The sequence below is a fragment of the Haliotis rufescens genome, unplaced genomic scaffold, assembly GCF_023055435.1.
Source record: "Haliotis rufescens isolate VD_foot unplaced genomic scaffold, xgHalRufe1.0.p SCAF_3, whole genome shotgun sequence".
NCBI lineage: Eukaryota > Metazoa > Mollusca > Gastropoda > Lepetellida > Haliotidae > Haliotis > Haliotis rufescens.
The window spans coordinates 61,090,714-61,102,190 of record NW_025964001.1 but is presented as its reverse complement, the minus strand read 5'-3'; the positions used below and the strand labels follow the sequence as shown (position 1 = coordinate 61,102,190).

Below are 11,477 nucleotides of genomic sequence, written 5' to 3'. Positions count from 1 at the left end.
AAGATGAGGCAAGTCTATGTTCACAGAAGTGATACTGCTAGTGTGACAGACGATCCATCAACAGACCCTGAAGGTGAGTAAGGTAAAATGGGGTTTAACATCACGTTCAAGATACCCCACTCAAACACAGTATACTGACTCTGGGCCGACTAGTCCTTATATTAGCCCCCAAATGCCATGTGCCAGGCAGGATAACAACAAGTACCATCTTTTAACATCTCTTGGTATGACACTGAGGATGGAACATCCAACCTGCTCTCCGGGTAGATCCTCTATCCATTAGACGACGGAGCTGGTAGACCTTGAATGATGCCACACGGTTCAATTTACCTTGAATGAGTGAGTGAGTGAGTGAGTTGGGTTTAATGCCGCTTTTAACAATATTCCAGTTATATCGCGGCGTGTCAGCTTAATGTGGGAGGAAAGCCCGAAGTGATGCAGGTCTTAGACGTTTACCACTTCGGTGAAACCCACAAGCATGGGTATGGTGCTGACAAACCTAGAAACATAATCGGGGCTAACCGGGATTCGAACCCACAATCATAGGTTTCTGGCGTGCCCAAGGGACGCAACTCTGCGGCGCCTTAGACGACTGGGCCACCCGTGGCCCCTCTATTAATCTTGAGTCTGCATATATACTCTAACCAACCCTGCATTACTCTGTGGATTTCGGCCATTCTCAGAGACTGAAACTCGCCTGTGGACATTTGAGAAATCTTGACATTATTTCAGCAGCAGCAGAAACTGCCAATACATCAAGCAGTATTACAGTGAAGAGCATCATGACAGTGTCAAGTCTGATCAGCTGCTACCTGAGTCTCTTCCTGGTCTCTTCTTTAAGAAAACAGTTTGACACACATCAAGAAAACAATCATTTATTATACTGAAGCAACTTGCCATTTGCACTGTGACCACATTGCACTTCAACAGAGGAATAATGATATTTCAAATAAACTGAACATTACCATTCGGTACAAACACAATAATAAGGCACAATATTTAGAGTCAACATAAATCTCATATAAAATCTTAGTGGATAACAGCAAAATAATGGTTTTTGGCACGTGGTGTGGAAATGCAGGGGGCATGAAGTGTGGAAATGCAAGGGCACGTGGTGTGGCAATGCAGGGGGCACCTGGTGTGGAAATGCAGGGGCACGTAGTGTGGCAATGCAGGGGGCATGAAGTGTGGAAATGCAGGGGGCATGTAGTGTGGAAATGCAGGGGCACGTGGTGTGGAAATGCAAGGGCACCTCGTGTGGCAATGCAGGGGGCATGTAGTGTGGAAATGCAAGGGCACGTGGTGTGGAAATGCAGGGGGCATGTAGTGTGGAAATGCAAGGGCACGTAGTGTGGCAATGCAGGGGGCATGAAGTGTGGAAATGCAGGGGGCATGTAGTGTGGAAATGCAGGGGCACGTGGTGTGGAAATGCAAGGGCACGTGGTGTGGCAATGCAGGGGGCATGTAGTGTGGAAATGCAAGGGCACGTGGTGTGGCAATGCAGGGGGCATGAAGTGTGGAAATGCATGGGCATGAAGTGTGGAAATGCAGGGGCATGAAGCTTGGAAATGCAGGGGCATGAAGTGTGGAAATGCAGGGGCATGAAGTGTGGAAATGCAGGGGCATGAAGTGTGGAAATGCAGGGGCATGAAGTGTGGAAATGCAGGGGCATGAAGTGTGGAAATACAGGGGGCATGTAGTGTGGAAATGCAGGGGCATGAAGTGTGGAAATACAGGGGGCATGAAGTGTGGAAATGCAGGGGCATGAAGTGTGGAAATGCAGGGGCATGAAGTGTGGAAATGCAGGGGCATGAAGTGTGGAAATGCAGGGGCATGAAGTGTGGAAATACAGGGGCATGAAGTGTGGAAATGCAGGGGCATGAAGTGTGGAAATACAGGGGCATGAAGTGTGGAAATGCAGGGGCATGAAGTGTGGAAATGCAAGGGCACGTGGTGTGGCAATGCAGGGGGCATGTAGTGTGGAAATGCAAGGGCACGTGGTGTGGCAATGCAGGGGGCATGTAGTGTGGAAATACAGGGGGCATGTAGTGTGGAAATGCAGGGGCATGAAGTGCATTCCCTTGAGGTATGCCAGGTCAAACCGGATCTGTCTGCATGCAACACTGGATCAAGAAGCTAATCGCCCTCCACTTGGTGGAGGAGGAAGAGATTACACAGACTGTTTCTGCTAATAGTTCTCACTGGCAAACCACATCAAGCCTAAGCCAGGATCAGCCTCCAATACCAGGAAACATACTTGCACTTGTGCCCAGTATCTACTATTTCAATGGAGAAATAGTAATAACTGAAACGACTGTCAACTATTTTTTCCCATACATGTTTATAGTTTCCGTGTAAAAAATTATGAATTAAAACACCAGTGATTAGTTTTTTTTGTACTTTAGCCATAATCTTCTAAACAAAATAACTAACAGGACATAATCCCTTGCACTGAAACAAAACGCAATGATGGGCCCAGGGTGTATTTCGCCCTCTCTGTGACGCCACTACTAGGTTATCTCCTTCAGGAGTTGACTCACAGTTAAACACAATTCTATTACATTCTACATATGAAAAAAACATAACTTGCAGTTTACATAAACAGATAACGAAAAATTGCCATTTTCACATCTTTGGTATTGGCCAAAACAAAATATATCTCCAGCCTAAAATGGTTTGCCACATGGAATATCAAAGTTGAATGAATGTCTGTCATCACATGATGGTCTCCTTGAGAAATGAGTATTTGGCACAGCTATCACAGATACCCAGTCTGTGTGGTATCGATCTGCAGTGATCGGTCAATGGTACAAGCCATACAGCTTGTTCTCTTTGGCAATATGACTGTCTGATTGTAGGTGGGCAGACAGCGTTCTTGGAGTCTTGCACAACACATCGCACAGCTCACAGGTCACAGTGTCACTCCGGTGCCTGCGGACAGGATAATGTTTCACAACATACAATGCTGGGTTCCTCAAATGCTACTCCAAAAAAGTTAAGGGCCACCTAATTATTTAATATCACTAAGGTAATCTCTCCTGATAAACTAAAGTAATATGAAAAAATCAGGTGATCCACTATTTGTGAGTAGTACTTACTGCTGCTGTTAATGGTTTAATGACATTTCGTGAACCTACATACTGATGAATGTTGACCGATAGCAGAGGTGCCAACCCTAAATGAAGCTCTGGAGTAATCGGTGGGGTAAAAAAACATAATTTCATGTGGAAAAGAGTAATGCTAAGAGCATCATGGTGTAGGTTGTCGCTTTGACCTAGACTTACGTGAAACATTGCTACACATGCATTGATGTTTGTAATACAGCCGCATAATTCTAAAAAACAGGGCGTTTAAGCTCAAAATAAGCAGAAACTTCACTTGTGTTGGAATGGATTATAATGATTATACCTCGAAGTTGAATATCAAAGGAACCCAAAAACATAAAAAAATGGACATCAACATCCATAAAGGACTAGAACCAACAGACGTTCCATAACGACATGTGACGACCTCGCCATTGACATCAATCAGAGCCATATTTCAACAAACACATTGTATTTTGTATATTTTTGGAAATTAAAAAAAGATGCTCACCTGCGAAAGAATTTAATTCAAGCTGTTGTTTGGGTGAAAGCCTTACCCGCCCCCCCCACCCAATCCTGTTAATTTAGCAAGGCGACAAAGATGACAACAAAAACTGCATTCTTGCCGTAACACGTGGTCAAAGCTCTACACATTCATAATATTCATCATGTGAAAATATATCAGTAACTCAATCGCCGAAAGAGAATGTGGTGTTTCGAACCCCCAAGAAGTACTGCTGTACATGCAGTTTGTTCCCTGTAGAATGCTTCACGTGACTGGTGCACACTTAATTTGCTCTCCATGAGATTTTATGCATGTAAATAATTTGTGAAGAAAATGTGAAAAATCGTAATTTGGGGAGGACAAGCTTATACGTAATAACGTAATTTTAAGCCCATAAGCTTCACTATTCAAACAAAAGCATAAGCATGGTTGGCATCTCTGTTATAGCAGACCCTTAACAGAGATCGCTATGTTTCTCTTCAGTGTGTGTGCGTGTGCGTGTGCGTGTGCGTGTGCGCGTGTGTGGTTTTACGCCACTTTTAGCAATATTCAAGAAATATCACAGCGGGGGACACCAGAAATGGGCTTCACACATTGTACCCATGTCAGGAATTGAACCAGGGTCTTCGGCGTGACGATCGAACGCTTTAACCACTTGGCTACCCGACCACCCCTCAGCTGCCATGAGCACAATAGAGATAACCTAACCTGATGGAGAGTGTCTTCAGCTCCTGCAGATGGTGTTTCAGGTAGTCACTGTGACGGACTTCATCAAGGAGGGAGATTCTCTCTGTCTCATCCGGTCTGGCCAGTCGAATGGCATAATGAGGGTTGAGCAGAACTAGTTCGTCAGTGTCCTGCCGGCATGATGGTGGCTCCATCAGGTACTTCGGGGCAATCTAAAACAAAATAATAATAAACATTAACAACAGTGTGCATATTTAAAATGTGCCAAATCCATGCCAGTGATAGCAATGCCTACATGATGCCAGTGATAGCAATGCCTAACTGATGCCAGTGATAGCAATGCCTACATGATGCCAGTGATAGCAATGCCTACATGATGCCAGTGATAGCAATGTCTACCTAATGCCAGTGATAGCAATGCCTAACTGATGCCAGTGATAGCAATGCCTACCTGATGCTTGTGATAGCAATGCCTACCTGATGCCTATGATAGCAATGTCTACCTGATGCCTATGACAGCAATGTCTACCTAATACCTGTGATAGCAATGCCTACCTGATGCCAGTGATAGCAATACCTACCTGATTCCAGTGATAGCAATGCCTACCTGATTCCAGTGATAGCAATGCCTACCTGATTCCAGTGATAGCAATGCCTACCTGATTCCAGTGATAGCAATGCCTACCTGATGCCAGTGATAGCAATGCCTACCTGATGCCTGTGATAGCAATGCCTACCTGATTCCAGTGATAGCAATGCCTACCTGATTCCAGTGATAGCAATGCCTACCTGATGCCAGTGATAGCAATGCCTACCTGATTCCAGTGATAGCAATGCCTACCTGATTCCAGTGATAGCAATGCCTACCTGATTCCAGTGATAGCAATGCCTACCTGATTCCAGTGATAGCAATGCCTACCTGATGCCAGTGATAGCAATTCCTACCTGATGCCAGTGATAGCAATGCCTACCTGATTCCAGTGATAGCAATGCCTACCTGATGCCAGTGATAGCAATGCCTACCTGATGCCAGTGATAGCAATGCCTACCTGATGCCAGTGATAGCAATGCCTACCTGATTCCAGTGATAGCAATGCCTACCTGATGCCAGTGATAGCAATGCCTACCTGATGCCAGTGATAGCAATGCCTACCTGATTCCAGTGATAGCAATGCCTACCTGATTCCAGTGATAGCAATGCCTACCTGATTCCAGTGATAGCAATGCCTACCTGATTCCAGTGATAGCAATGCCTACCTGATTCCAGTGATAGCAATGCCTACCTGATGCCAGTGATAGCAATGCCTACCTGATTCCAGTGATAGCAATGCCTACCTGATTCCAGTGATAGCAATGCCTACCTGATGCCAGTGATAGCAATGCCTACCTGATGCCAGTGATAGCAATGCCTACCTGATTCCAGTGATAGCAATGCCTACCTGATTCCAGTGATAGCAATGCCTACCTGATTCCAGTGATAGCACTGCCTACCTGATTCCAGTGATAGCACTGCCTACCTGATTCCAGTGATAGCACTGCCTACCTGATTCCAGTGATAGCAATGCCTACCTGATTCCAGTGATAGCAATGCCTACCTGATTCCAGTGATAGCAATGCCTACCTGATTCCAGTGATAGCAATGCCTACCTGATTCCAGTGATAGCAATGCCTACCTGATGCCAGTGATAGCAATGTCTACCTGATGCCAGTGATAGCACTGCCTACCTGATTCCAGTGATAGCACTGCCTACCTGATTCCAGTGATAGCAATGCCTACCTGATTCCAGTGATAGCAATGCCTACCTGATTCCAGTGATAGCAATGCCTACCTGATTCCAGTGATAGCAATGCCTACCTGATTCCAGTGATAGCAATGCCTACCTGATGCCAGTGATAGCAATGCCTACCTGATTCCAGTGATAGCAATGCCTACCTGATGCCAGTGATAGCAATGTCTACCTGATGCCAGTGATAGCAATGCCTACCTGATGCCAGTGATAGCAATGCCTACCTGATTCCAGTGATAGCAATGCCTACCTGATGCCTGTGATAGCAATGCCTACCTGATTCCAGTGATAGCAATGCCTACCTGATTCCAGTGATAAGCCTTATCGTAGTTACAAGGCTCAATAGGCTCTCTCCTTTGCTCCACCAGGCTGAAAGAAGGCAATAAAAACTCAATCTTAACAATGTATCAAACATTCATCAAAGCTGGTATCTCATTGCAATCTTTCCTCTAAAAGTGTACAGCTCTAGTATGTTGCATTTATCTAACCAATTTGTCCCCACACGCTTGCATGCACTCTTGCACACACACACTCTAACATACCCACACCCACAGACACTCCCAAATACACTCACACACAGACAGAAACTCACACACACTACTCACTGACACCCCACCCCACCCCACACACTCTCACACACAGGCACCCACACACCGACACCCACATACTCACACACAGAGACACCCATCCACACAGACACCCCCACTAACACGCACACCCTCACTCACACACAGACACCCACACACCGACACCCACATACTCACACACAGAGACACCCATCCACACAGACACCCCCACTGACACACACACCCTCACTCACACACCGACACACACACACACACACACACACCCACACCCACACCCACACACGAGCCCCACCGGAGTAGCTTGTTCCTGGCGTTGTCCTGCAGCTTCTCTATGGCACTACCACTCCAGGACACAGCGTCCTGCTTCCCGACCGTCACATTGATGGCAAGACGCACACAGTTGATCTGAAAACACACAATACATTCAAAAAGACAATTAAGCAAAACCAGAAACCCCTGAACTGTCATCCACCATAGATATTGTGTCGGGCCCATAGTTTCAAATTTGACTGGGTCAGGCCTACAGTAAATTTAGGTGTCGATATATTTGTCACAATAAGCTGCATTTTTTTAATGAGGGCCCTGAAGAGTTTAGTCAGGGTTTGCAATTTCAAAAGTCTGTGGGTCCTGATGGCAGCCTGGCGATTTTTTTAATTTCAGACACTTCCTCAAACACAACATTTAAATGCCATCATGGCTTCTGAACTTCAGCTCTCTAACAGCAAACCACAAAAGGATCAGAACAGGAGGTACAGTGGTCCCTCGCTACAACGCTACCAATGGGGTCCAAATAATTGGTGGGCGTTATAGACGATGAGCCGTTTAACCGAGGCCGAGGTGGGGGAGCTCGCTCGGCCAATCTCACGATCTTCGCCTTGTCTCGTACATTGCAATGATACAAGTTGTTTACTGTTCATAGTGTAAAAATATATATCCATTATGTTTTCGCCGTTTGTTATTATTTACAAGCCTTAACTGTCACATTCAATGTGAATGTAGTCTACTTACATGAAAATATCGATCGATAATGGTAGTAACAGACGCTATGAGTGAAGAGCCAATTACAATTCATTACACAAGTACAGAGTGATTCAGTGGCATTGATTGGTCATGTTGCTTAAAATACGGAAAACGAGAGTTTTGACCAGCACTATGCGCATTCATACACATTCATGCAAATATAGATATACATTCAAGCCAGATTAATTGGTTTGATACGGTTACTTGATCCGAATCAAAAGGAATGACCGCTATGTTGTGACAGCAACTACATGTGAGTTGACAAGTGTCGCCTCAAATTGGATTGCCCACTAATTAAGAAAATAAACTTCGCTTGTGGTTCTCTTTTATTGTATGCATGCGCTTCTAAGATCAAAGGATGTATAGTGTGAAAAGTTAACTAGTAGAACAATCGTTTTTCCGGGACTTGCCGCGGATGTTTTCAAACAGATTTTTAGAACTCCATTCAGCGATAAACGGTTGATTATGCAATGAGAAGTGTTATGTGCAAATGAACAACGAACACCAATACAATCACGACTGTGTAAAACTCTCAGTATTAAAAGTGTACATAAATTTTGGGAGCCATGCGATACCGCGCGTGGTAACCGAGGTAGCGCTTTATCGAAGAGCCCAATAGCGAGGGATCACTGTACTTGCCCAAGCCGAATTCACATGACATGAGTTTTCAAGGAAAGAATAAATTTTGTATCTGAGCAGCAGGCTAAATAGAAAACAGCCTTAAAATCTACATCCCCCGGGAAAGGTGATTTCTTCAAGAGGGTCATTGCAGGTACACAACTAACCAGGTCAATGTCCTCATCATTGATGTGAGTGTCAAAGGTGACCTCTATGTCATGGTCAGGAAGGATGGGATAGTTGGTCTTGTCTTCATATCCAAGGCCACAGATGGCTCCAGTGTAATGGGTTCGTTTTGCATTTGTCCTGGAGAAAAACACACATCAGTTAATAATACAGCCAGATGAAGCAAGGGTTGAGGACGAAAATTGTACAATGCAGTGGAATGCAGAAACTAAACCCTGAAGATCATGTAGAGATCAATGTTGCAGTTATCACTAATACATACACATAGCTACTTACTACCACACACCCTTACAACTAAAAAGGTGTTTACATTAGGGACCGACCATTTGACAATCGGAGGGAGAGTGAAAAAAATATGAAATTGCCACAAAAAATACATTGTTGTAAGATGTTTTTTCAAAAACTTAATATTTAGCCTCATAGTTTTAATTAAAGATTTATCTGTTTTTTTTACAAAATCCTCTTCAAAAACAGAAGCAGCAGTACCATTCCTCCACTGAATGTCCAAAACACTCCCTCCAGAAACTTGTATCATAAACCATTCTGACTCTACCAAATCAGGTCACCTCACCCTTATCTATCCATGCCACCATTCTGTGCCTCTAGCTAGCTACCCTAAAATAAGCACTTTCAGTTTAATGGCATCACTTCCGGTTTGTGAAAACGCATATCTTCTGAAACAAAATTCCTGTCATGCCTCTTGGTATCCCAGTAGAAATAGTGACTTTGACCTTCAATATCAGGTGCATGTATTTCAAGACCGTCAATTCCAACATCAAACATGATCACGTTGTACCAAGATGATTCAATGTGAAAACGGCATATCCTACTCATTGAAAGGAGGTCACTGCGACCTGTCATCGCTCTCATCATACATGTGTATTCAGATAACAGAACAACATGTATAAGTCTTAAACAATATTGTCAGAAATAGGTATTTTAGTGAAAATGGAAAACATACTTTACAAATGACCTTCACTGTGACCCTGACCTCATACATAGGTCAATGATAACCGGTAGCGACCTGGGCACTGCTCTAAGGAAGACACGACCTGGGCACTGACCTAAGGAAGACATGATCTGGGCACTGCTCTAAGGAAGACACGATCTGGGCAATGCTCTAAGGAAGACACGACCTGGACACTGCTCTAAGGAAGACACGACCTGGGCAATGCTCTAAGGAAGACACGACCTGGGCAATGCTCTAAGGAAGACACGACCTGGGCACTGCTCTAAGGAAGACACGACCTGGGCACTGCTCTAAGGAAGACACGATCTGGGCACTGCTCTAAGGAAGACACGACCTGGGCAATGCTCTAAGGAAGACACGATCTGGGCACTGCTCTAAGGAAGACACGATCTGGGCACTGCTCTAAGGAAGACACGATCTGGGCACTGCTCTAAGGAAGACACGACCTGTGCACTGCTCTAAGGAAGACATGACCTGGGCACTGCTCTAAGGAAGACACTACCTGGACACTGCTCTAAGGAAGACACGATCTGGGCAATGCTCTAAGGAAGACACGACCTGGGCACTGCTCTAAGGAAGACACGACCTGGGCAATGCTCTAAGGAAGACATGATCTGGGCACTGCTCTAAGGAAGACACGATCTGGGCACTGCTCTAAGGAAGACACGATCTGGGCAATGCTCTAAGGAAGACACGACCTGGACACTGCTCTAAGGAAGACACGACCTGGGCAATGCTCTAAGGAAGACACGACCTGGGCAATGCTCTAAGGAAGACACGACCTGGGCACTGCTCTAAGGAAGACACGACCTGGGCACTGCTCTAAGGAAGACACGATCTGGGCATTGCTCTAAGGAAGACACGACCTGGGCAATGCTCTAAGGAAGACACGACCTGGGCACTGCTCTAAGGAAGACACGATCTGGGCACTGCTCTAAGGAAGTCACGACCTGGGCAATGCTCTAAGGAAGACACGACCTGGGCACTGCTCTAAGGAAGACACGATCTGGGCACTGCTCTAAGGAAGACACGATCTGGGCAATGCTCTAAGGAAGACACCAACTGGGCACTGCTCTAAGGAAGACACGATCTGGGCAATGCTCTAAGGAAGACACGATCTGGGCAATGCTCTAAGGAAGACACGACCTGGGCACTGCTCTAAGGAAGACACGATCTGGGCACTGCTCTAAGGAAGACACGATCTGGGCACTGCTCTAAGGAAGACACGACCTGGGCAATGCTCTAAGGAAGACACGACCTGGGCAATGCTCTAAGGAAGACACGACCTGGGCAATGCTCTAAGGAAGACACGACCTGGGCAATGCTCTAAGGAAGACATGATCTGGGCACTGCTCTAAGGAAGACACGATCTGGGCACTGCTCTAAGGAAGACACGACCTGGGCACTGCTCTAAGGAAGACACGACCTGGGCACTGCTCTAAGGAAGACACGACCTGGGCAATGCTCTAAGGAAGACACGATCTGGGCACTGCTCTAAGGAAGACACAATCTAGGCACTGCTCTAAGAAAGACACGATCTAGGCACTGCTCTAAGGAAGACACGACCTGGGCACTGCTCTTAGGAGGACACGACCTGGGCATTGCTCTAAGGAAGACACGATCTAGGCACTGCTCTAAGGAAGACACCATCTGGGCACTGCTCTAAGGAAGACACGACCTGGGCAATGCTCTAAGGAAGACACGACCTGGGCAATGCTCTAAGGAAGACACGACCTGGGCACTGCTCTAAGGAAGACACGATCTGGGCACTGCTCTAAGGAAGACACGACCTGGGCACTGCTCTAAGGAAGACACGATCTGGGCAATGCTCTAAGGAAGACACGACCTGGGCACTGCTCTAAGGAAGACACGACCTGGACACTGCTCTAAGGAAGACACAACGTGGGCAATGCTCTAAGGAAGACATGATCTGGGCACTGCTCTAAGGAAGACACGACCTGGGCAATGCTCTAAGGAAGACACGATCTGGACACTGCTCTAAGGAAGACACGACCTGGGCAATGCTCTAAGGAA

At 45.9% G+C, this 11,477-nt stretch overlaps 1 protein-coding gene across 1 annotated transcript in view; it reads right to left on the bottom strand.

Annotated features, from left to right (window-relative positions):
- Window positions 1-861: 861 nt before the first annotated feature.
- LOC124132330 (ATP-dependent RNA helicase TDRD9-like) overlaps window positions 862-11,477 on the bottom strand; it is a 107,648-nt gene continuing 97,032 nt past the window's right edge. Inside the window, exons 34-38 of the mRNA XM_048403221.1 lie at window positions 8,455-8,593; window positions 6,942-7,054; window positions 6,365-6,431; window positions 4,297-4,487; window positions 862-2,931 (exon numbers count right to left, since the gene is read on the bottom strand). Coding sequence (XP_048259178.1) covers window positions 2,802-2,931; window positions 4,297-4,487; window positions 6,365-6,431; window positions 6,942-7,054; window positions 8,455-8,593 — 640 coding nt within the window. The 3' untranslated portion in view covers window positions 862-2,801. The remainder of the gene's footprint in view (window positions 2,932-4,296; window positions 4,488-6,364; window positions 6,432-6,941; window positions 7,055-8,454; window positions 8,594-11,477) is intronic.